Source organism: Camelus bactrianus, chromosome 32 (genome assembly GCF_048773025.1).
Source record: "Camelus bactrianus isolate YW-2024 breed Bactrian camel chromosome 32, ASM4877302v1, whole genome shotgun sequence".
NCBI lineage: Eukaryota > Metazoa > Chordata > Mammalia > Artiodactyla > Camelidae > Camelus > Camelus bactrianus.
Window position 1 is genome coordinate 7,981,497 of NC_133570.1, and position 26,350 is coordinate 8,007,846.

The window sequence follows — 26,350 nt, forward strand, 5'->3', positions numbered from 1 at the left end:
CCGCCCCCACAAACCTACAACAGGTCTTCCCGCACACACACACACACACACACACACACACCCTCCAGAGTCAGACTCGGTTAGCTGAGACAACACTGAGCCCCAAGTCTGTACAACAAACCTGGGTCATAAGGGGAAAGACGACGCAAGGAAATAACCGCATTTCTGCCTTCAGGCACCCCACCATGTCCCCTGCTGCAATTCCTTTCCTCTCCAAATTTCAAAAACTGGGGCAAGGGTTGGGGAAAAAAACGCACAGCATGCCCGGTCCCTGCCACCACACTAACACCCGCTATGTCCCCAGTCCGGCCTGAGCTTCTGACGCACGCCTGGGTCCTGCCCTCGCCCACCACTATTCAAAGACGCCTTCTCCTCTGCGGCCTCGAAACAGCAATGCGGCTCGGCCACCACCCGCGCCGGAGAGGCCTTGCGGGGGAAGGAGGGAGACCGGGAGGGGGCCGGGCACTCCCCACCCCTTCCTCAGGTGGGGGAGGGCGGAACGCTGCGGGAGACTGCACAGAGCCCCACGATCCCGGGAGTTCTGGAGCCCCAGCCGCCACCTGAGATTTAAACGGGGAGGGGTGCGGGGGGCCACTGCCCACCCACCTCAACCCGGTCCTTCGCTCTCTCCCAGGCAGGGAGGGGGGTGGGTAAGGAGACTGAACAGACCCCAAAGACTCCAGATGAGCCCTGAGGCTGCCACTTTAACGGGCAGAAGGAACGCTGCCCTAACTCTTTACCCCCTCCCTCGTTATTCCCCAATGGGGGGAGTTGGCAAGTTTCGGGAGACAGAATCAAGACCAAGACCCTTCCACGTTAATATTTAAACCGGGAGTGGGGGCGCTGCCCAAGCATCCCCTCTACTGGGGGGGCAGAAGAGGCTTAAAGAAGGCCAACAGAAGCTGACAATTGCTAAGACCTGTGAACCCCTCCCAAACACTTAAATGGAAAAGGGGAGGCTGCCCAGTCCTTCCATCTTGACCGTTTGGGGGAGGGGGTGGGGATGTTGCAGGAGGCTGGACAGGGCCTGACATTCCCAGTGGGCTCCCGCGGTGCCCCCCACCCAATCCTCCAGGCTCTAGACGGGAGCCCCACCCCCACTGCGGGTCCCCAGCCCACCCCCCCCTTCAAGCCCGGCCGGTCACGGGGCGGGGACCGCGGTGCGGACCGCGGGGGAGGGGACGCGAGGCCCAGGCTAGTCCAGGCCCCGAGCGAAGGGGGCTGGGGCGCGACACCCACCTGCCCAGGCCCGGCCGCCCGCCGCCTGCGCTCGCCGCCGCCACAGAGGAGGAGGAAGCCGCGGCCGAGGACGACGACACGGAGGACGAGGACGGCGACGGCGCGGCAGCGGGGGACGTGAGAAGGCCGCCGCCGCCGCCAGGCTTGCGGGCATTGGCGGCCGCGGGCTGCTGCTGCTGTTGCTGTTGCTGTTGCTGCTGCTGTTGCTGTTGCTGTTGCTGCTGCTGCTGCTGGGGCTTCAGCGACATGGTGAGGGGCCCATACACCGGCCCGCACGCCGGGCGGGGACAACCGGGAGCCGGGCGCGCCGAGGAGACGCCGGAGCGCGGCGGGGACGCGCGGGCGCCGAGCGGGGTGGCGCGGGTTGGTGCGGCCGGGGGGGCGCCCGGGCTGGCAAGGGGGAGAAGGAGAACGACGAAGGGACGGGGTGGCCCGCCGAAACGGAGGAAATGCCGGGAGCCGGGCCGGGCCGCGCCGCCGCCGTTGCCGTTGCTACCAAAACAGTCTGAGGCGGAGGGAAGCGAGCGCTGCCCGGAGGGAGGGGGGCCGGGGCCAGGCGGGGGAGGGGCGGCGGAGGGATACGGTCCCGGAGCCCCGCCGCCGCCCCGCCCGCCCCGCCGCGCCGGCCGCGGGAGCGAGCGCCGCCCCGGCCACCTGGCCGCGGCGAAGCGGCGAGGTTCGATGGCGGGGCCCCGAGGAGCTGTGGCCGCCGAACGCATCAGAGGCCGGGCACACCGAGGTGCCGCGTGGCGATGCGGAGTGGGCGCGGAGGTGCGGTATGGGGACTCTTTACCGGAAGTCGGAAGGGTCGGACGGAAGCAGAACGTGAGGCGGCCCCGGGGCCGGGAGGGACACGTGAGGAGCGGGCGCCGCGCTGGGCCGCGTTCGCGGGGGTCGGGTGAGGGCCCGGCAGCCGGCCCTTCCCGGATCCGCCCTCCTCGAGGCGGGTCTGCCCTTCGGAGAGGGCGTGCCTGTCTTCGCCTGCGGGGCCGGCCTAGTATAGAGGACCGGAGGGAAGCGTTTATTCCCCGCCCCCCTGCCCCAAGTGTTCAACGTTCTCAGACTGCTGGGAGAGTCCGTATTTGCCCCCACCTGATGCAACCTTGAAAATGAACTGCGAGTGTCTTCAGGGTGGAGACTATGTCTTGCTACGTATAAAGCACCTAGAACACACGATCCCATGGTTTTCTTTGTATCCCCGGTACCTGGCACACAGTAAGCTCTCACCGTGTCGTCTGGATGTCAAAGACAGGCCGTCCTGTCTTTTCTTGCCAAGACCAGCAGGGTTGGAATCCAGCAACCTCTCCGGGCCACCCACATCTGGTTACCTTTTCCCCACTTTTTCCACCCCAGCAACACTGTAACAAGAAAACTGTTTTGGGTATCTGACCTTCATTTGAACCCATTTTCCCTCATTTGAACTTCTTTTTCCTCATTCGAACTTCTTTTTCCTCATTCATGAGACTCCAAAGAAAACTTACATGATTGGTAAGAGTTATGGATAATGGGGTCCCTTTCAGTGGAGACAGAACAGACTTCAGAAGAATGTGCGAACTTTAGACATTGGCCCCTTTATAAGTTTTACATTAACTTAGCTTGGTAGCCAGCACAGTACTCCGTTTTTTGGTTTTTGTTTTGTTTTTTAATGTGTTGCGGTTAAACTGGAAGCAAATGGATAACTTTCTTTTTTGAGTGAAGAATCTAATTTTTAACAATGAAATTATTCAGGAAATGATAGAGGGAACCACCAAAACTTCCCTCAATCTCCTAGAATTGTCAGATAAACTTGGAAAATGATTAAACCATGAGTCTCCAGTAGCCAAATTGAAATTAATCTCCTAGACAGTCCAGGCAAAAAATTATTATTATATTCTGCAAACACTTCAAATGTAGGATAGCAGCTCTATCTTCCATCTGAGGTAAAAAAAAAGTTGATGGGGGAAAGTAATATTCCTTTAAACCGACAGTTGCAAAATCCTTTAAAAATTAACCCAAAGGAAATTGAGATTAAAAAACAGAATGAGGGGAAAAAGAAAAATAGAAGGACCAAAATAGAAATACAGTCAACTTTCTCTGGTTTAATTATTTGGCAGTTAGCCGTATCTGGGACCAAGGTCCCAGAATTTGGTGTTAGGACCAAATTCCAGACAGACGGGAGGTAGAAAGGAAGTGGAAAGTCCTGAAGCTGACAGAGCTGAACTTGATTTCATTTATGCTGAGAAAGCTCAAGTTTTCACTTACTATTGAAAATATATTTTAAAAGTTTTATTGAGGTATAACTTAGTATGAAATTCACCCATTGTATATATATAATTCAATGATTGTCAGTGAATTTGCAGAGTTGTGCAATTATCACCACTCATTTCAGAGCATTTCTATCACCCCAAAAGAATCCTTTATACTTATTTGCAGTTGCTCTTAATTCCCATCCTCAGCCCCACCTGCCACTAATCTACTTTCAGTCTCAATGGATTTGTCTATTGGGGACATTTCATATATATGGAATTTTACAGTGTTTTTGGCCTTCTTTCACTTGGCATAATGTTTTTGAGGTTTATCCATGTCATCGCACGTGCCAGCATTTCATTCCTTATTATCACTGAGTCGTATTCCATTGCATGGATATACAGTTGACCCTCTATATCCACAGGATCCGCACCCTTCAATTCAACCAAGCATGGATTATGTAGATATATATATTTTATTCCCTAAAGTTCCAAAAGGCAAAACTTGAATTGATCAAGCTCTGACAACTATTTACATAGCACTTACATTGTATTTACGATAATTTACATAGTACTTACATTACATAGTATTAGGTATTATAATCGAGAGGTGATTTAAAGTATTCGGGAGAATGTGTGTAGGTTATGTGCAAATACTATACCATTTTATATAACGGACTTGAGCATCCTCGGATTGCTATTGGTGGGGTTCCTGGAACCAGTTCCCTATGGACAGTGAAGGACAACTCTACCACATTTTGTGTGTTTACTCACCAGTTGGTGTACATTTCAATTGTTTCAAGTTTTGGGTTATGAATAATGCTGCTATGAACATTTGTAAACGTATGTCTTCATGTGGACATATGTTTTCATTTCTCTTGAGCAGATGCCTAGTAATGGAATGTTGTGTGATATGGTAAATTTAAATTTAACTTTTTTAAGATTCTGTCAAATTCTTTTCCAAAGTGACTATGCCATTTTACATCCACACCTGGAATATTTGAGGGTTTGTCATTAAAATTTGATTTCTGCATTTATATTAAAATAGAAACAAAGGGAAGCTCAATTCTATCTACACACCCCCATTTTCCTTGTGGAAGGAGGATCGACACCCAAAACCAAGGTATATCTCTTATTGCAAGCTCTTCACTTGAATTCTAGATCTTTGAAGACATGGTTATTTAACAACTGTGATGTCAGATGGCTGCAGCTTTAGATGAAAATGTCAGGATAGGGCACCTTAAGACAAAATGTTGTGGCAGCAGCCATTAAGGTAACCCCCTATGATCCTGTTCTCCTGGTGTTCAGACCCTGTGAAATCCCTTCCACTTCAATAAGAACTAGGCCTAGTGGCTTCTTTCTAACAAAAAGCTAGACAAAATTACGGGTTTTCTCTTCCAAGATTAAGTTACAAAAAGACCCTGGCTTTTGTACTAGGCTACCCGCTCTCACACAATTGCCTTGAAGAATGCTAACTCCCAGGTTGTGAGCTGCCCTACAGAGAGGCCTACATGGGCAAGGAACTGTTATCTCCAACCACAGTGAGAATCTGATGGCCACTAACAAACCATGTGAGTGAGCTTGGAAAAGGATCATCCCCTAGTCAAGACTTGATACGACTGTAGCCCTGGTCAATGTACTTTATTAGGCTTTATTGGAGACCCTGTGCTAGAGACACTCAGCTTAACTGCACCAGAGTTCTAACCCTTTTGTTGTTTAAGTTGTTAAGTTTTGGGGTAATTTGTTACACAGCAATAGGTAGCTAATACACATGACCCTCAAAAAGTGCATTTCCTTTGATTTCCATGTACATTCAGAATTCTTTAAAGACAAATGCTGAAGTCAAGAACTAACATATCCAATAGAAGTTGAATTTTTGAATGCATCCCCCTGCCCCAAATGATTTTCAGGCAGCCACTTAAACAAAAATCAACAAGTGTCCTTGGGGAGTTATCACCAAAGACAGTGAGGAACATTGCCCTGAAAGGGTTCAGATACTGAGAAGAATTGCTAAAATACTTAAAAAATAGCTGTGGCCATTTCAACCACTATTTCAGAAATCAAAAAAAGTATCAAGTGAGAAACCATATAGAGAAAGACTTTCAAACTTGGGAGTTGAGTCCTGTGGATTCTATACTTGCTTTCTGATTTTCAATGGCCCTTCAACGAGCCACATGGCCCTTTAGTTTTCATCACTTCAATGATTAATCAAGTCTGAGGATTTGGAGATGAAAAACTGATGTAGTCATGCAAAGCAGAAATGCGTAGAGTGATTTGCTATCATTCAGTCCAGCAGCACACGTCAGATGATCCAGTATTTCCAGCAATTCATTTTTCTGCAATCATTTCTTTTCAGCTCTCTTCATTTGAACATGTTTAATGTATGATGATACATTATTCACTCAATACTCTTGATTTCGCTTTCAAAAGCATGAAAATTAATTCAAATCAAAACTAACGCGCACCCCCTCTAAATCCATCCTCTTCAAGTTTTTGTACAGACCAATCCTCATTTAAAAAAAAAAAAAACAGCAGATGTAATTTCAAAAATAGGACCATGGCTAATTAAACCAGTGTTTTTTTCTAACCATGGTTACTCAGAATTCTTAGAGGCTAATCTATTTGTAGACACTCCAGGAATCCCAAAAGACTAAAAGCAATTTAGAAAAAAAAAAAAAGGAAAGAAAGAGTATATGATGTGATGCTTCCAGGAGGGCATTATTTACACACCTTTATGACTTTCCTATAGGTTTGAAAAAAACTGAGGGGGGTGTGGCAAAATAGTAGGAAACAGCAACATTATTTGAAAAGCTTTTAAGTGAGCCATTTCCTCCACACGAGCATACTTCTGGTTGTTAAGTTGCTCATTTTGTTTTACCTTGTGGGATAGAATAATGATGCAGTGACATTATTCACAAGGCAAAAGCTGGATGCTAGCTGAAATAGACACAGAAGAAAGAATTCTTTATTTTTCATTGGAAATGCTTGTGCTGTGCAGAGCCAGACATTTAAGGAAACTCAGCCTTTTGTTTTTCTTAGTTCCCTCTTTTTGTTTTCATTCACCCTCTTTTTGGGGTGAATTTTGTGGGTAGCCTGTTGTTTCAGGGGCCACAGATTTATGGAAAGCCAGAGATATGAGATATGCACCACTTGGAGAATGTAGGAGGGATTTAAAATGGATATGTGCAGGACTGGGGACAGCTGAGCTGGCCGTTAGCGTGGGGATCTTGTTAAGTTTGCCACAGGATACCGTGAGCCCTACAATGGGACCCCAGAGGGATCAGACTATAATTAATACTGTCAATGCTGACCTATGATCTTACAAGAAGGGCTTGGATTCTCCTTTCCAAGTGGAAGTAGATAGGGGCTTAACAATACTCACTGTCTTGCTAAACTCTCATGTTACCAAAACTGTTACTTTTCTGTAAGGGCTCAGGAATGATAATGATAATAATTGCAGACCCTTCTATAGCATTTACCATGTGTCAGCTCTGTTCTAAGTTTTTCTACATAATAACTAATTTAATCCTCACAACAATGCATTGATTCTCAATGGGAGGGGAGAATTTTGCCTCGCCCCCTAGAGGACATGGGGAATGTCCAGAGGCATTTTTGGATGTCACAACTGAAGGGGAAGTGTTATTGGCATCTTGTGGGTAGAGACCAGCGACGCTGCTTAACATCCTACAATGCACATGACAGAGAATTATCCAGCCCTCAATGTCAAAAGTGCTGAGGTTCCTTGAGAAACCCTGCAGTCACCCTACGAAGTAGACTAAGATTATTATTCCCCCCTTTTTTTTTTAATGGAGGTACTGGGAATTGAACTCAGGACCTCGTGCATACTAAGCATGAGCTCTACCACTGAGCTATTCTCACCCTGCTATTATTCCCGTGTGATAGGTGGGGAGACTGAGGCATTCAGCGAGGTTAAGCCACTTTGCCTAAAGTCACACTCATTAAGTGACAGAGCTGGGATTCAAACCCAGGCAGTCTGTCTCCAGTCTGGGCTCTAAACCACTTTGCTATCTGAAATAGTGAAGGTCCAAGCTGACTCTCTTGGAAAAAATAAACTCTCCTTGGTTTCATCAAATGCAAGCTTCTCGGAAGCTGGCACCATGGATTACTGCCTGTGTCTTGATTAGAGAAATAACTATTGTAGAAGTCACCATCTTCAGGAACAAGCTGGCAGTGCCTATCAAAACCGAAATTGCGCCTTCCCCTTTGTTCAACAAGGGTGAAAAGATGAATGTACAAGGATAATCACTGCAGTGTTGTTTGGAACAAAGAACAGAAACTCCATCAGCAGAGGATGCTTAGCTGCCTTGCAGGGTGTCCCACATACAATGGAATATAGACTATTCTCAGCTGGTCGATGAGAAAGAGGTAGATCTTTGCACTGATTCAAGGATCTTTAAGATCTGTTGTTAAAAAGAAAAAGGAAAAGGAAAAAAGGTAACCATATTAGGCAATGTATATGTTAATTCACTGGATTGTAGTAACGTTTCACAAAGTCTACATGTATCAAATCGTCACAGTTCACTTTAAATATGTATAATTCTATTTATCAGTTATACCTCAGTAGAGCTGGAGGGGAAGAAAGACCTGTTGTTAAGCCCAAAACAGAAAATTTTAAAATAAAACAAAATAATAAAACATAAGTGTGTAGAATATTGTTGCATGGTATACACCTACTTGTGTATAGTTTGGTTTGGGGTTGTTTGTATTATTTGTTTGTTTGTTTAGTGGAGGTGCTGGGGATTGAAGCCAGGACCTGTGCATGCTAAGCATGAGCTTGACTGCTGAGCTATATCCACCCCGCTACCTGCATTAAACAGAAGGGAAGTATTATGACTCTGTGTGTGAGTGTGTATACATATATTTTTACTGTGTATATATGCATACATCTAGAATATCTCTTGATGAGGCCAAGAAAACTGACACTAGGGGACCACGGACCCTTTATACTGTTTGAAAAGTTATTTTTGAAAGTTTATTTTACCATGCACACATACTACCTTTTCCAAAAAAATTAAAAATAAAATGTTAGGACATCAGTAGGAATAACTAATATTTGTATCGCACCTCGTGGCTTACAAAGCACTTTTATTTTCATTGTTTCCTTTGGCACTCACCCCGTTATAGGGATAGCAACACCAGAACAGAGAAGTGGCCTGAGTTACCCAAGGTCACTCACTGCTGACCTTGGGTACTGCCCTTCCTCATTTCCCAAAGTAAGATCAATTACTCTCCCAACCACTTTAATTTTGTTTTATTCAACCACAAACTGCCATTCTCAAACTCTAAGCAGTCAACTGTAGGTCACAGACATGGAAAAGAAAGGCCTGTTTCAGGAACTTTTCACCCCTGCATCCTTTTCTGCCACATTTGTATTGTTTTCTGCTGAAATGCCATATTGGCCAAATGTTGGCGCTGCAGAAACAGGCAGAATCCTTCACTCCCACCATCTATACAGAGTCAGTCTGTACAAGCAGAGTTGATTGGATCTGATAGAGACTAATTCTCAATTTATATATGTTTGCTTCTTTGGGCCTGAAATGGCATATGCTTCCTAATCAGACCTGCTGGTGGCCTCCAGCCATGGGCCACAATGAGGCCAACATCCAAGGCCACCCTTTAATGACTGAAGCATTTCCAGGCAGTGAGGGGGACAGCTGAATAGCTAGCCTTCTCTACCCACATGTTTCCATCATATGTGGTTGGCACAGTTTGCATTCACCCACTGCATAAAGCTTACTTCTCTTCCAGTTAATAGCTTGTGATGTGGTCTTGTAGGCACTGAAGCCAAGAAACCGCAGGGACCTTTTAGGGAACTGCTGTAAGTCATCAGCCTTCTGCAGGCCTGAAGTGAGTTGGAGCTGAGGCCCTATGAGAGTTGGTTTTGCTCTCCTTTGATTGGGGTTCTCTTCCATTACACATGTGATTGACTTCTGTCTTCAGAGGGTGGATACAGGACAAATCTTCATGTAGCAATAAGCAACTGGTAGGCTTCTGGCATCCTGGAAATGACTCTGGAATCCTGTTACTATGATTTCTAATGATCTTGGCCCATGGTTCTTTTTTTTTTTTTTTAAGTTATGTAAGACTTTTAGAAACATCCTGAATATTTGTGTATCAGTTAGCATTCACTGTGTAACAAACCACCCCCCAACATAGTGGCTTGAAACAACAAACTTTTTTATTCCTTAAAATTCTGTGAGTTGACTGAACAATTCTTCCATTTCTAGGCTGGCTCAACTGGGGTTGGATGGTCTAGGATGGCCTCATTGACATACCTGGCCGTTGACTCTATGTCAGCTGGAAATGACAAGGACAACTTGGCCACATGTCTCTAACCATTCAGCAAGTTAGCATGGGTTTATTCACATAGTGGGGGTCACAAGAGCAGCAAGAGAAGGCAAGCCCCAAGGCACAGGCACAGACACTTTTCAGGTCTCTTCTTCGGTCACATTTTCTAATGTTGCATTAGTCAAAGCAAGACATGTGGCCACGCCCAGATTTGAGGGATGGTGAAATAGACTCCATCTCTTGATGGAACAAGCTGGAAAATCACTTTGCAAAAGATGGGTATATAGGGAGGAAAGAATTTGTGGCCTTTTTATGGTAATCTGTCATAATTAGGGATATTTGAAAAATCAATTCAAAAAAAATTCTTTGAGCATGATGCTTGATAAAAATTTTTTTTAAAACAAGATGCCTCCTAATATTCAGAAGAAAGCTGAGAAGCCTACTTTTAATAATCTGATGACTTCCAAATCTCCAGAGTCTTGGTCATCTCATTCAAGCTAGAACCAGGGAGAGGGTATATAGCTCAGTGGTAGAGTGAATGCTTAGCATGCATGAGGTCCTGGGTTCAATCCTCAGTACTTCCAAAAAAAAAAAAAAAAACTAAATATAAATAAATAAGCTTAATTACTACCCCCTAAAAGAGACTGCTAGAACCATCCTGATGAAAATAGAACCCAGGTGTACCTTCTGCAAAGCTGACTATGATGATTAATTTTATGTGTCAACTTCATCGGACCATGGATGGCCAGATGTCTGGTTAAACATTACTTCCAGCTGTGTCTGTGAGGTTGTTTCCAGAAAAGATTACCATTTGAATTGGTAGACTGATTGCCCTCTCCTGCATGTGTGGACATCATCTAACCCACTGAGGACTCACTGGAACAAAAAGGGAGAATTCTCTGCGTGACCACTTGAGCTGGAGCATGGGTCTGTCTTCTGTCCTCAGACTGGAACTTACACCATCAGCACACTTTTGTGCCCAGCCCTTCAGACTTAACGCTGGAACTACGCCACTTTCTTGGGTTTCCAGCTTGTAGGTGGCAGATTGTGGGGCTTCTTAGGCTCCATAATCATGTGAACCAGTTCTTTTTTTCTTTTTTTATGTGAGCCAATTCTTTATAATCTCTCTTTCAACAGATAGATAGATTAGAGAGAGAGAGAGAGAGATGGATAGCTTGATCTCCTGTTGGTTCTGTTTCTCGGGAGAACCTTGACTAATACACTGACTCTCCAGAAGAGCCATCACGTGACCTGGAGAAGATCATCCTTATTGTCCTTCATCAACAGTGAGGCCTGAACCACTGCATGTTCTTGAAGTGCAAGGAAACTTTCGGAGGCTGTGTTGCAGGAAAACAAAAGGAGAACAGGCCACGTGCTGAATGGCCCAAGCCCTGCTTGTAGAGATAAGACAGCCAGGCATGGGGGTGAAACTTTCAGCTTTCATCCAGATTTTTGGCCTGGTCTGTAAGTCTATGATTTTCCTTCTCCTCCCCATGGGCCTGATTAAACCCTTTGATCTCATTTTTATTGGGCAATGTTATTACACCACTTTACAAAATAGACCATGTACCCCAGGCTGACCTTAAAAGCCTTCTCCTTCCCCTACTCCTTGTAGGGCATTCAAGGTTAGCAGAATACTCAATAATGCTGGATGTAAAAAGGGGGAAGGCAGATAGTAGGTGCTTAAAAATGTTCAAATGAATGAAGGCCAGGAAGGGAGGAAGGAGAGATGATGGAGGCAAATGAATGAAGAGAATGTATTAACATATTTTCTAAGATGTCCAACTTGGACTCTTCACCAGCTTTGCTGAGATATAATTCACATCCTATATAATTCACTCATTTAAAGTGTGTACAATTCAGTAGTTTTTAGTATATTTACAGAGTTGTGCAACCATCACCAGAGTATAATTTTGAACATTTCTTCATCCCCAAAAAGGAATCCCATACCTGTTAGCAATCAGTCCACATTCTTCCCTTCCCCCAGCCCTTAGCAACCACTAATCAACTTTCTGACACTTAGGCTATTTCTTTTGATTGTGAAATATGTGAATATTTCACATAGCATAACATTTACCATTCTAACCATTATTAAGTGTACAGTTCAGTGGTATCAAGTACGTTCACATTGCTTCGCAACCATCACCACCATCCATCTCTGGAACTTTTTTCATTATTGCAAACTGAACTCTGTACCCATTAACACTAATTCCCCGTTTTCCCTTCCCCCTCTGCCCCTGCTAACCACCATTCTACTTTCTGTCTCTGAATCTGACTACTTTAAGTACCTCATATAAGTGGAATCATACAAGACTTGTCCTTTTCTGTCTGGCTTCTTTCACTTAGCATGATGTCTTCAAGGTTCATCCATGTTGTAGCAAGTGTTAGAATCTCCTTTCTCTTTAAAGCTGAATAATATTACATTGTGTGAATATCACAACCTACTTGTTCCCCATAATTCAGAGAAGAAAATTGAGTCCTAGAAAAGCTTAAGTTCCCAGGGGACAGCTAGCAAACAGTACAGTCTGGGTGTGAACATGGGATGTTGAGTTGTAGGTCTGAATTCTTCTGCACCCAAGTGCAGAGATCATCTGCACTAAGATACCCCCCGGAGCGTTGTAATAACCAAACCAGAAACAGCGTTGGTGCCCATTAGCAGGGGAACAGTTAGATACAGTGTAAGACGCCCAAACAGCAGGACAGGGTGCACCTGTTGCAAATAATGAAGCAGCTCTATTTAGATAAATAAGGAAGCATCTCTAAGATATTACCAAGAGAAAAAAACAAGGTACTAAACAGTGAGTACTAAAGTGCTAATATTTAGATTTTTTAAATGGTGGGGCAGGAAATAACATATAAGCCCATGTGTGCTTGGACTATGTCTGGAAGGCAACGAACTGATAACGGTTTCTCCCTGGGAAGGAGAATTGGGGACCAAAAAAAAAGGAGACCTGTTATTTACTGGGTACCCCTTGGGAACTCTTTGAATGAATTAAATATTACCTTTGCTTACAGCTTTATAGAGGTGTAACTGACATACAGCAGACTGTATGTTTAAAGTGTTTCATTTGATGCCTTCTAACATACATACATCTATAAAACATCACCACAATCCAAATAGGAACATATGCATCATCCTCTAAAGTTTCCCTGTGTCCTTTTCTAATCCATCCCACTGTCCCCAGTATTACTTTTTTTTTAAGTGAAAAAAGTAACAATAACCCAAATGTCCACCAGTGGATGAATGGATACATGTAATGTGGTCAGTCAATACAGAGGAATATTTTATTATTCAGTCTTAAAAAAGAAGGAGATTCTGGCGGGGAGGGTCTAGCTCAGTGGTAGAGTGCCTGCTTAGCATGCATGAGGTCCTGGGTTCAATCCTCAGTACTTCCATCAAAAGAAAGAAATAAATGTAATACCCCCCCAAAAAAATCAAAAAGATTTTTAAAATTAGAAAAAAAAAAAAAAAGGAAGAAGATTCTGACACAAGCTACAACATGCATGAACCTTGAAGACATCACGCTAAGTGAAAGAAGCCAGACCCAAAAGGGCAAATACTGCGTGATTCCACTGACGCGAGGTACTTAAGTAGTCAAATTCAGAGAGACAGAAAGTAGAATGGTGGTTTGTCAGGGGCTGGGGAGAGGGGGGAATGGGGAATTAGAGTTTAGTGGGTGCAGAGTTTCTGTCTGGGGTAATGAAAAAATTTGGACCTAGATAGTCATGATGGTTGCAAAACATTGTGCGTGTAATTAGTGCCAACGAGCTGTACAGTTAAGTGGTTAAGATGGAAAATTTAATACACATTTTACCACAATTTTTAAAAGTAGCGATAAATAATAAACTACTGTCAGTTGGATTTGGTGCTAAGAGAATATGTAGATGCTTTACTTACATATCATTAACAGTTATTATTTATTATTACTACATTTATTTGCATATTATTATTACATAAACCCCAAGGGGTTCAAACTCAAAGTTCAGTAACAGGCTTATCCACAGGAAGATTATTTGTGTTTGTAAAAGCGTCCACTGTTGGAATAGATGGTCTGCCAGTGTTTCATCTAAATCCCGGCGTCTCCCTTCCACTGAAGGACATCCCCAGAGCGCTGCTGTCCCCTGCCTCATTCTTCTCAGCAAACCAACATGCTATAGTACCTCTGGTCTTTACAAAAGTAATCCTCTCCTGATGCTTACCTCCCCCAGGGCTGCCCTCCATCCCCTCTTCCTCCATTCCCCTTCTCTCTGAGCCCTGCCCCTTCAAAGAAATGCTTTCATCAAGGTCCCTGATGGCTGCCCCACTGCAGAATCCCACAGCAAATTCTCAATCGTCATCTTACTGGACTTATCAGCAGGTTTGTCCAGTTTGATCACTGCTCTTTCTGGAGACACTCCTGTCACCTAGCTCCCTGGCCTTGACTCTCATGTGGTTCTCCCCATCCCTCATTGGTCCCTCCTCACTTCCTTGACCTCCCAGCATGGACACACCCTCGGTTCAGCCCATCTACGAGCCCTAGATGGTCTCATCCAATCCCGTTGCCTTAAGTACCACAAATTCCCTGAAGAGTCCCACGTTGTTTCTTCCAGCCCCTATCCCTCATGAACTCCACTTACTTGACATCTCCCACCGAGATTCCTAATGGACTCCCTCAAACTCTGCGGGTAACCAGAGCTCAGCTCTGCTCGCCTCAGTCCCCTGCCCCTGCCCTGGAAACTCTGCCTCAAGTGTTTCAGCTGCTCAAATACATCACCACCAACACTAGTGACGAATTGTCCTTGGCTCCTCTTTATCTCTCTCTCCACCTGCAGTACATCAGCAGATCCTGTTGGCTTCACCTTCAGATATGATATGTCCGGAATCTGCTGTATCTCCCACCCCCATCGCTCATACCCTCGTCCAAGCCACCATTATCTCCCATCCTGATGATTGCTAGGGTTTCCTCCTAAAGTGTTTCCTCGCTTCCATTCTTCCCTCACAATTAAATCATTTTTTCCAAATAACTTCCACAGAGATCCTTTAAAAACACAAGTCTTGGCATGTGGTTCCCATGCTAAAAATCTTCAAATGGCTCCCATGTCAGAGTAAATGCCACATACCTCACCTTGACTTCTAATATCTGACAGTTCACTACCTCCTCAACCTGCCACTCTTTCCACTGTTCCTCCTGCTCACTCCAGCCCAGACACACAGACCTCCTTGGTGTCTCCCAGCATGCCAAGTCCACCCGCCTCAGGGCCTTTGCATTTGCTGCTCCATCTGGCTGTAATGCCCATCCCCGGGTATACACATGGCTCAGTCTTTCACTTCATTCAGATCATAGACCTCACTTTGGTTTCTTCTTCCTGGAGGTCTTCCTTGAGCACCCTATTATATCCAATAGCACCCGCCTCATCACGCTGCACCCCCTTAACCTGTTACATTTTTCTTCAGACCATGTATCACTACTAAATACGTATGAGGTCGTTTCCTTGTCATCTGTTGCCTCTCACTCTAAAGTAGGGCCAACAACAGCAGGAACTTTACTGTTTGTATTTCCAAAGCCTAGAAAGTTGCCTGACACTTAATAGATGCTCAGCAAATATTTTAGTGAAGTAACGACTATTTAAATTAATGGACTTTAAATGCAGTTATGTGTGTCATTTGTGTATGTGGGTTGTGCTTTTTGAATACACTCCTGGAGAAGCAGGAAAATGACTAAAAGGTAAAAGAGATCTATTCACATATCCGTATCTGCATCTATCAACACCTGTCTATCTGTATGAATACAGACAACACCGAGAGTTTATTGGAAATGGACCCAGATATGTCTCTACTGTATCTGCATTGCTATCTATCCATATTCATATAGATAGATAAATATAAATGCTAGATATGTCTGAGTGCATTTCCATTAAACTCTTCTGATCATGGTCAGATTAATACAAATACATGTAACAAGTTGATTTCTGGCTGTTTTTCTTTTTTCCCTGCTTTGTTTCATTGTAACAAGGAGATCACAACTCTTCCCACTTTTCTGGTTCAGTGTTGTCAGTAGAGGTTTCCACTCTTCTCCTGTTAGTTTTCATTTTTATGCATATCTCAGTGAATTTTACTTCCTACGGGCATTTCTGAGGACATTTCTAACCTCAGATTGTTCAAAAGCCCCGCCTTATTGGGATAGATGAGGGATAAAAGCCTAGTTTTCTTCCTTGCATCTTTTTTTTTCTTTTTTTTACAAAAATCAAGTGTAAGATTGTGACCCTGTTGGTCTGAAATAGATAATTAGGTAATTACTGGGCACCTCTAAAATCTCTCTTGCCACCACACACCTCCTAGGGTGGTCACGTTCAAAACAATGGAAAATAACGTGTGCTGGCAAGGATGTGGAGAAACTGGAACCCTTGTTCACTGCTGGTGAGAATGTGAAATGTTGGAGCTGTTTTAGAAAACAGTTTGGCAGTTCCTCAAAAGTGAAACACAGAAGTACCATATGATTCAGCAGTTTCATTCCTAGGTGTACACCCCCAAAATTGAAAAAAGGTACTCAAAATAATACATGATGTGTGCATGCATGTGCATAGCAGCACTATTCACAGTAGCCAAAAGGTGGAAACATCACAAAGGTCCATAATTAGGTGAATGGATAAACAAAATGTAATATATCCATGCAATGGAATACTATTCAGTCATAAAAGAGAATTAATTTCTGATACCACCACAAATGAACCTCAAAAACATTATGCATATATAAACAGCTCATACAACTTAATAACAAAAAAACAAAGAACCCAATCCAAAAACGGGCAGAAGACCTAAACAAGCAATTCTCCAAAGAAGATATACAAATGGCCAATAGGCACATGAAAAAATGCTCAATATCACTAACTATCAGAGAAATGCAAATCAAAACTATAATGAGGTATCACCTTACACCAGTCAAAATGGCCATTATTTGACAGTCCACAAACAATAAATGCTGGAGAGGGTGTGGAGAAAAGAGAACCCTCCTACACTGTTGGTGGGAATATAGTTTGGTGTAACCATTATGGAAAACAGTATGGACATTCCTCAAAAAACTAAAAGTAGACTTACCATATGATCCAGCAACCCCACTCCTGGGCATTTATCTAGAGGGAACTCTAATTTGCAAAGATACATGCACCCCAATGTTCACAGCAGCACTATATACAATAGCCAAGACATGGAAGCAACCTAAATGTCCAATGACAGATGACTGGATAAAGAAGTTGTGGTAGACACAAAATTGTAAAATGACTATAGCTCAATAAAAAAAATTGTTAAAAAAAAAAGTTGTGGTATATTTATATAATGGAATACTACTCAGCCATAAAAAGAACAAAGTAATGCCATTTGCAGCAACGTGGATGGACTTGGAGATCGTCATTCTAAGTGAAATAAGCTAGAAAGAGAAAGAAAAATGCCATATGATATCACTCATATGTGGAATCTAAGGGAAAAAAAAGGACACTAATGAACTCATTTACAAAACAGAAACAGACCCACAGACATAGTAAACAATCTTATGGTGACCAGGGAAAGAGAGTGGGAAGGGATAAATTTGGGAGTTTGAGATTTGCAAATGTTAACAACTATATATAAAAATAGATAAAAAACAGATTTCTTCTGTATAGCACAGGAAACTATATTCAATATCTTGTAACAACCTTTAATGAAAAAGAATATGAAAACAAATATATGTATATACTTGCATGACTGGAACATTATGCTGTACACCAGAAACTGATGCTTTGTAACTGACTATACTTCAATAAAAGCATTAAGACACAAAAGGCCACATCTTAAATGATTCCATGTACATGAACTGTCCAGAACAGACAATCCATAGAGACAGAAAGCAGACTGGGGACTGCCAGGGGCTAGGGGGAGGGGAGACTAGGGAGTGACAACTAATGGGTATGGGATTTCCTTTTGAGGTGATAAAAATGTTTTGGAAGTAGACAGGGGTGGTTGCACAACACTGTAAATGTCACTGAACTGTTCACTTTAAAATGGTTAATTTTATGTTACGTGAATTTCACTTCAATTAAAAAAAAACTATCTTGGCTTCATATTAGATCCTTTAATTTGCACAACCTTGACTTTCATTATGAAATAGTTCACATTTTTGCAAAGACCCAGTGATAAAAAAGATTATTGTGTTTCTGCAGAGAACATAAATTACAACATTTCTAGGGCAGAGGGGACAAAACAGAGTTCCAAGTCAGAAAGGGAACTCCATTCATCTTACGCTTCCTTCTTCTTCTGGTGAGTATACACTACTGAAGAATCTGGGTCTTAATTAAGTATTAAATTTAGCTCTTCTTTCTTGGAAACATCTTCCCTGCCTATCACAGTTACTCACCCCGGGGGACCGCCTACAGGACTCACTGCTGGTTTCTCACCAGCATCTATTCTTTCCTTTCTCCTGGATTTTGTTCAGGCATCTCCCTTCCCCCACGCAGCTCTGAGCCTCCAGGAAGCTGAGCCCAGCCCCAAAAGTGACTAATCTTAGGACAATCCATTCCCCTTACCAGTGACTGGTTCAGGTATAATCACGTGACCCAAATCTCATGAATGAGATGTCAGGGGAAGCCTGACAGGTGGTACAGTGGCTTAAAAACATGCCCACAAATTCTCCTATATGCCTCCCTTATTATGCTGGACTCAGTCACTGACTTCAGACAAACTGGGTATGGTGGAAGTGCTGGTATGTCACTTGCAAGATTAGGTTATTAAAAAGACTGCGGCTTCCACCTGAGCTGGTACTCTCGCTCCCTCTTCCTCAGACAACTCAGTTTGGGGGAAGCCAGCTGCCATGTCACGAGGACACTCAGGCAACTTGTGGAGACACCCACATGGCAAGGAACCAAAGCCTCTTGCAACAGCTAGTGTGAAACTAAGGCCAACAAACATGTGAGTGATTTCAAGAACAGGTGTTGCCCTTGCCCAACACAAATCATATCTCCTCTTCCCTATTTAAGGCAAACCCTCCATTTCAAGGGGCACAAAAACCTAGCACAAACTGGCTGATGAATATTTTAGACTCGGGGACTCAAACGATGTCACTGGGACTTAGTCGCTCTCCATTTCTCAGCTCTGTTATCATTTGTGTTCACTTCATTCTGAGGCAAGTCCTCTTTCCATGGTAGCAAAGATGGCCCCCTACAGATCCAGGCTTCCTTTCTGACCAACTTGGCAATCCCAGAAGACAGGATTCCAGCAAAAGTCCTAGGACTAATGCTCATTGGGTAGGACTGTGTCACAAGTCCTTTCATCAACCTATCACTGTGGCTGGGGGGTTAGAACATCCTGATTGGCCAGGCCTGGGTCACATGACTACCTCCAGAGTAGGAACAGACTATGCATCAAGGTGTGGGGCAAAGACAGTTCCCCAAAGGAAAACTGCACTTAGGAGAAGAAGGAGAAAGTGAAAGCAACAGATATTCACCTAATTTTCAATGTCTTTTACGGCTGACTGTAAACATGTCCAAATGTCCTCCAACCTACAAACAAAACGTTCACATCTCCCTTGAGCTTCTGCAGCTCACTCTCCTGCCTTTTGCTGCCAAGCTTCTAGTCTACCTTGGCTGCTCCACGTCCCGACTTTCTGTGCCCTCCTCAGTCCTGGACAACCAGGCTGCCAGCCCTGCGGGGTCACTCAGGGTGCTCTGGCAGTGGTCACCAACGACCCAGTGCCCTGTGCCCTTCCTGCTGTCTCTATCCTGCTTGGCCTCTCAGCCTCATACTAAACCACTGACCACCATTTCCTATGCCCCTGATAAGACTGGTTTCTGGACATCTTCCCAACTGGCCCTCCTCTGACCTCTCAGGCCACTCTTTTTCTGTTTCTTTCACTCCTGCCCAACTGCCGTCGCTCCCCAGGCTCTATCTTAAGCCTTCATATTGTCTTACATCTACACTCCCTTCTGGGAATTCTTTTTTACACCCATAGCCTTGGCCACACACAGCCAGTGATGAATCCCCAGATATCCCCTGCTCTGAGCTCCAGACCCAACACATCAGCTGCCTGCTGTTCATTTCCACCTGGATGTCCTGCAGGACCTTCATGTTCAAGTTCACATCCATTGCCCTTCTCCTCCCAGCCAGCATCACCTCGCTCCCAAGTCCAGATTGCCTGGGCTGAACGCCAGTTCTACTCTTTGCTAGCCGAGTGATCACAGCTAAGTTGTCTCACTTTTCTTTCTGTGTCTCAGTTTCCTCGTCTAGAAAATGGAGGTGATAACAGTACCTACCTTATAGGGCTGACTGAGGGTGTTATTTCATAATACTTGTCAAGTGCTTAGGACAAGGCCTGACACATGGTTGGTGGCTTAGTCTTAGGCAGAGGGGAAGCAGGAGAGTGATAGAAAAGAGGCCCCTGTGCTGGGCACTGGGTCGTTGGCATGACTGTTTTATTGATTAAAGTTAAAAAGATCTCTGTTCCTCCCCCTTTGGTGTGCCCTACCTCCACTCAAAGGAGCACCGTGTGTGTGTGTGTGTGTGTGTGTGTGTGTGTGTGTGTGTGTGTGTTGTGTGCACAGTGCCCACTGGGCTCCTCCATCTGACACAGGACTCACTGATCCAGCCCTCGGGAACTTGGAGACCATTTCCCCATCTGTTTCCACTGCTCCTTCCCCACTGGCTTAACACCAAGCCACCACCTCTCACCTGAGCTTCTAAAAAGCCTCTCTGGTCTCCAGCCTCTGGTCCCCATCCATCCTTCCCACAAACACCCGAGTTCTCTCTCTAAGCTACCCTGCCAATCACGTTGTCCTTACAAGTCTCTCATTTCCCTGTCCTCTAGGAGATGAAGTCCAAATCTCTTGGAGTAGCAGACAAGGTCTTCACAACCAGACGCTGTTCTCGTACCCTGCCTGTATGAGTTTCCTATTGCTGCTGTAACAAATTGCCATGAATTTAGTGGACTAAAACTGCACAAATACATAATCTCACACCTATGGAGGCAGAAAGTCCAAAATGAGTCTTAGGGGGCTAAATTCAAGGTGCTGGCCTGGCTGATGTGAGTGAGCTGGGCAGGCAGACAGGGGACAACAGTCCCTGAGGCCTGCGCCACCCCCGAACTTGGCTTTATGAGAGCAAAGCAGTTCCCTTTTCTGCTTCTATCCGTTGGGGCTGGATTTCTGACACTTGTGCCTGAGTGAATCTTGACTAACAGATTTTACCTTGGTCTACTGCTCTGCCTGCTGTAGAAACCCAGCAACGATGACCCCCGACTGCCCCGATGTGCCCTGAGTCTCCTCCTGTCACCTCTCCTGCTCCTCTCTGGAGGGAGTGATGCTGACAGGGGCAGCACTCAAGTCTGGGAAGCAGAAAAGAGGAGGGAGAGTGGTGAATTCATCTCCTTGACAAAGACTTTATGATGATCTGTGATGTGAAAGAAGGCCCTGAAGTGGCACTTGGGGGCACAGTATGTTAATCAAGACTGTTTCAGTGACAGAAAATCAAGAGAACCCAGGTTAAGAGGATAAATAAATAAAGGAATGGCATTTATTGGCTTCGGTAACTGCAAAGTCCAGGAGAAGGGCTAACTTCAGGCATGGCTGGATCCAGAGGCTCAGACAAAGACATCAGGGATTGGTCCCTGTCTCTCCCCTCTGCTTTTTTTCCTCTATTGATTTTATTCTCAGGTAGTCTCTTCCCACATGGGAGAAAAGATGGTCACCAGCAGCCTCAATTTTTTTTATTACCAGCAAAGAAGGGATGTGAGATGTATAGATAGTAAGGTCAGATAGAGTTGGAGACTCTCTCAATTAGGAATGCTTTACTCTGTAGTAATAGAACATCCGGCTAATGGGACTTAAATGATAGAGGTTTATTTCTTGCCTATATTCATTGTCTAGAGATGAGTAATTCCAAGGCTGGTTCTCCCTGCATGCGAGGGGCCCAGCTTCTTTGCTCTGCCATCCTCAGCGTGTCAGCAACATCGTCCCTCTGGACCACAAAATGGCTGCTGTAACACCAAGCATCATATCCTCACACAGAGGCATTCTAAGAAGGAAGGAGAGAGGGAGGGAGGAATGGAGAGAGGGAGGGAAGGAAGGAAGGGAGGGGCAAAAACTGCTTTCTCATTTTCACATTTTTCATTTCAGGGGATAAAATCTTTTCCAGAAATCCTCAACAGACTTACTCCTCCATCTCACTGGCTAAAATCAACTCACATGACCACCCCTGACCAACCTCTTGCACAGGGAAATAGGACTGACAGGATCAACGGTGACCAGTCACTATTCATCTCTTTGCTAAGAGAGCAGCACAACTGTCCAGACATCCGCCCTCTCTGAGTGTCTGGGGTGAGGCCCATCCCCAGTCTCGGGAGGTGAATCACGACTGTCCTCATGGGGCATGAGGGAAAGTCTCTTGGGAGGGCTCCGGATCAGATCTATGGTGAGATTGTTGAGCTGTTCATTTAACCAATCCAGAACGTGACCTACCTCCATTCTTGTTTGTGAAATAATAAATCCCCTTGCTGAGTGAGCCATTCTGAGCTGGAATTCTATTACTTGCAGCTAAAGGCATCCTCACAGATACATTCTTGTAACGCAGGCAGAATTTGCTTGAGGCAATACTTTCCACACTTGCCTTAAGGCTTCAAAGACAGAGGGCACGGGGCCTGCCAGCTCGCTCTGTCCTTCCAAGGTCCGTCCCAACTCCAGCCTTGTCCCTAAGCCTTTCCCCACATGCCCCGCCAGTTACCCTGCCCTCTTCTGAACCCTGTGGCATTTGTGTACATCCTTCCCATTGCTCTTTCCAATTCATTCAGTGTGTGTTCAGGAAAGCCCTGTACATTCCAGGGCTGTGCCAGGTGCTAGCATCAGGCCGGTGACCACACCCAGGGAGGGCCTGCCTTCAGTCCTGTAAAGTCCCCTTGGTTACACCCTGCCTGGCCTCCCTCTCTTCCTTCCAATAGTCCTGTGTTGAAAGGCTTCCCTGGGCCAGACCTTGTGCAGATGAAGGAAAATGGTCCCTACCTTCAAAATGCACACCGTCTAGCCGGGCCACCAGGGAGCAGGCTCAGGGCCACTAACACAGCCCAGAGGAGAGCAGGGGCGGCGGAAGCTCTCCCAGACGGTGCCCACGGAGCTGAGCACTAGCTCCTTCCATCCTCCCAACAATCTTGTAAGGGGCAGATGCTATTCTCCAATTCTGCAGGAGATGAAATGACTGCACAGAGATGTCAAGAAACTTTCCCTAGATCACACTGCCAGGCGGTAGCTGAGCTGGGATTTGAACCCACACACATAACCTCTGCACCACGGCAGCACCTGCCCAGGCTCGGCGGCTGACCTGCCAGATCTCTGCTTGTCCACAGTGAACTCCTTGCAGGCAGGGTCACCATGCTGCTCATCTGTGTCCCCCAGAGCACCCTGCACTTAGTGTGCACTAGCTGAATACGCCAGGAGATAATATTATCTCCTACATGTGAATATTGACTGAGGAGCTCCTCTCCTCTTCCTGTGTGCCTGACATTTGCTGAACTCCGTGCTACGCACTTTACAGGCTGTATTATCACCACCCAAGTTTTATAGGACAGGAAGGGAAACGCAGAGCGGGTATGAAATGGAACCAAGTTCACACAGCTAGTGAGGGGAGAAGCTGGGCTGGGAGCCCAGGCAGCACCCTGGCTTAGTTCCTTGCCGGTGGTGACAGCGCAGAATAGCGTGTTCGGAGGCTTGCCTCTCACTAACGCTCCCATGGAAAGAAACTTTCTTAGGCAGGGGATGTTAGAAGCTAGGAGGCGAGAGGCATGGGGTCTAAGTCTAGCTCTGTGCTGTGATGAGGTAAAGTTAACCTTTACCCAGACATTTGCTCCAGAAAACTGGGGACATAGGAGCAGATGCAGAGCCTGGCTTCAGGGAGTTTCCAGTTACTGAAAGGAGATAGAAAAAATACAAATAAAACTTTGGCGCCTTGTCTTATATGTTATGAAGGGAGCCAACAGTAGAGACAAAGAACAACAGCCAGGGGTAGCTCGGGGGTCACCCACTGTTCAGCAGGGGCGAGGGTGGGGGACAGCCTCTCCAAGGAGGGGGACACAAGAGCTAAGACCTAAAGGAAGGGAAGGCCCCAGTCCTTCAAAGGGGTTGGGAGAGGCTTCCGCACAGTGAGAACAGCACACGCAGAGCTTCCGAGGTGGGAAAATGCTGGGCTAGTGAAACCTACGTGCTGCGGGTTGAACCGTGTCCCCCTCAAATTCCTGTGTTGAAGATCTAACTCCCACTGCCTCCAAATGGGGCCTGATTTAAAGTCTCTACAGAGGTAATCAAGTTAAAATGAGGTCACTGGGGTGGGTCCTACACCCAGTGTCTTTAAGGAGGGCGATCTGGACGCAGATGCACATGGGGAGCAAGCCCTGTGAGGTGGCAATGGGGCTGCCGGCGACACCGGGGACACTGGGAGAGGAAGAGGACCTGGAACAGAGCTGCTCTCAGCTCTCAGAAGGAGCCAACCCTGTAGCCACCTCCATCTCGAACTTTTGGCTTCCAAACTCCAAGCCAATACATTTCTGTTGTTTAAGCCATTTGGTTTGTGGCACTTTGCTACGGTGGCCCTAGGAAAGCTTCATGTAGGTGGAGGAGAGGGGAGTGGTATGAGGTGAGGTTGGAAGGGCAGGTCAGGGCTCAGGGGAGACTTTGGCTTTTACTCTAGGATCCAGGAAAACAACTGACTGGTCTCATAACTGTTGTACGCAGGGCAGTGATGCTGTGTAGAGAATGATTTGGAAGGGAGCGAAATAACAGCGGAAAGACCAGCAAGGGAGCCACTGCAGTTACCCTGGGAGAGAAGACGGCGACTCGGGTCGAGCAGTGGCCAAACGGGTGGAGAAGACAGAGGAGGTTCCACAGACATTTGAGGGCCAGGGCCAGCGGGTCCTGCTGATGGACAGTGAGGGGAAAGAAGGGAGGAATCAAGGCTGCATGCCTAGATGTATGAGATGGTTCTGGTTTTTTTTTTCCCTTTTTTTTGTTTTTGAATCAAAGTCTAGTCGGTTTACAATGTTGTGTCAATTTCTGGTGTACAGTGCAATGTTTCAGTCACACGTGTACATACATATATTCATTTCCAGATTCTTTTTCATTATAGGTCACTGTAAGATATTGAATATAGTTCCCTATGCTATACTATAAATACTGATTTTTTACCTATGAAGATGGTTCTTATTTTGAGTGAAAAGACCAGAGCTGCGAGGGGAGGAAGATTTGTCAGAGAGGATGAAAGAATTCCTTTCAAACACGTGAAGTCTGAGACACAGATGCCACATCCCAATAGAGACATCAAGCAAGCAGATGGATCTGTGAACCCAGAACTCAGAGCAGGGTCTAGGCCAGGGGTAAAAATCTGAGGATTTGACTGCATCAAGATGGTCTTTCAAAAACCCCAGGAGGTCGTGAGCTCACCTAAAGAGAGAGGAGAAAGAAGAGGAAGGCCAGGACGGAGCCCTGAGCATCCCCCGCTTTGAGGGGCTGATGTGACTGAGGAGAGGGCAGGACTGCTGATGTGAGGGAGAAAGCAAGGCCTGGGGCAGCCAGGCCAGCCCTGGAGACCAGGAGGGCCTTCCTGAGGAGACAGCGTTTGAAGTCAGGCTGCCTGCACACAGAGCGGTCGGCTTGGGGAAGAGCGAAGCTGTCAGAAGGAACGGAAGCAAAGACCAGTGTGTCAGTTTCACACAGTATCACAAACTGAGGGGGCTGAAGCGACAGAGGACGGTTCTCCCATGGTTCTGGAGGCCGGAAGGTCAAATCAAGCATTGAAACAGCCCTTCCCTCCCATCTCCTTGTTCTGTCTCACTTTTCTTGCCTGTTATCTGAAATTGTGCACAGTTGTTTGTTTTCAGGCGAGCTATGCTGGGATGGTTGTACTCACCATCACATCCTCAGAACCTAGACAGTATCTGGTACTTGTGGACCCTCAAGTTCATTGCTGAAAGAACAAATAAACCGTATTAAAAAAATATATGCCTAGAAAATCCTGGAAGAAATAATGATTTCCTGTATTGAGAAAAGGGTGCTCTCAATTTGCCTCTATTTTTCTGCTTTAAAAATAAAACATCCTATCTTGGGGGAGATGGAAATGTTCTCCATCTTGATTTGGGCAGTGACTACATAGATGTAGACAACCGTCAAAACTCGTCCAACAGAATGCTTAAAAGCTGCATTGTATTGTGTTAATTATATCTCAATAAAAAGTTTAAAAAACATACAAACATACTCGTATATTTTAAGAGACAAAGATCTTGCTGTTTTACAGCATTTAGAACGTGTAATTGTAAACAGGATAAAATAAGTGGAGATGTGAAAACGTAGCAAACATAGATACTGAATCTATATCGTAAGTTAAATGTGACTTGTGATAAAGTGAAAATAAAGAAAAAGCTCTTGGAAGATATTTGCACACACACACACACCCCAGTTTATACGTGCCAAATTAACACTGCTTCATAATATCACTCAGTAGTTTATAAAAATCTTGTTCTAGGCCCTCTCTCTCCCCTGTTTATTCTGTTAATAAATTGGAGCCACAAATTAAGCCGATCCCTCCAGAATCTGAAGTTTCC

General features: G+C 45.3%; 1 protein-coding gene and 1 long non-coding RNA gene across 13 annotated transcripts in view; one reads left to right on the plus strand and one right to left on the minus strand.

Annotated features, from left to right (window-relative positions):
* ATXN2 (ataxin 2) overlaps nucleotides 1-1,815 on the minus strand; it is a 99,549-nt gene extending 97,734 nt beyond the window's left edge. For 6 of the 10 annotated variants that reach the window (XM_074356504.1, XM_074356502.1, XM_074356500.1 and 3 more), the window contains exon 1: nucleotides 1,240-1,807. In XM_074356504.1, the coding sequence (XP_074212605.1) occupies nucleotides 1,240-1,487 (248 nt within the window). In that variant the 5' untranslated portion in view covers nucleotides 1,488-1,807. Of the gene's footprint in view, nucleotides 1-1,239 lie in introns of all 10 variants that reach the window. The other 4 variants (XM_074356507.1, XM_074356506.1, XM_074356505.1 and 1 more) reach the window with 2 other exon arrangements.
* On the plus strand, nucleotides 1,354-26,350 carry LOC123612674 (uncharacterized). Of its 3 annotated transcripts, none has more exons than XR_012503703.1 (5): nucleotides 1,354-1,488; nucleotides 18,564-18,690; nucleotides 19,730-20,653; nucleotides 21,888-22,182; nucleotides 24,489-26,350. It is a non-coding gene; the product is annotated as an uncharacterized LOC123612674 (long non-coding RNA). The 3 variants fall into 3 exon arrangements; XR_012503704.1 differs by lacking the exon at nucleotides 1,354-1,488 and adding an exon at nucleotides 17,391-18,042; XR_012503702.1 differs by lacking the exons at nucleotides 18,564-18,690; nucleotides 19,730-20,653.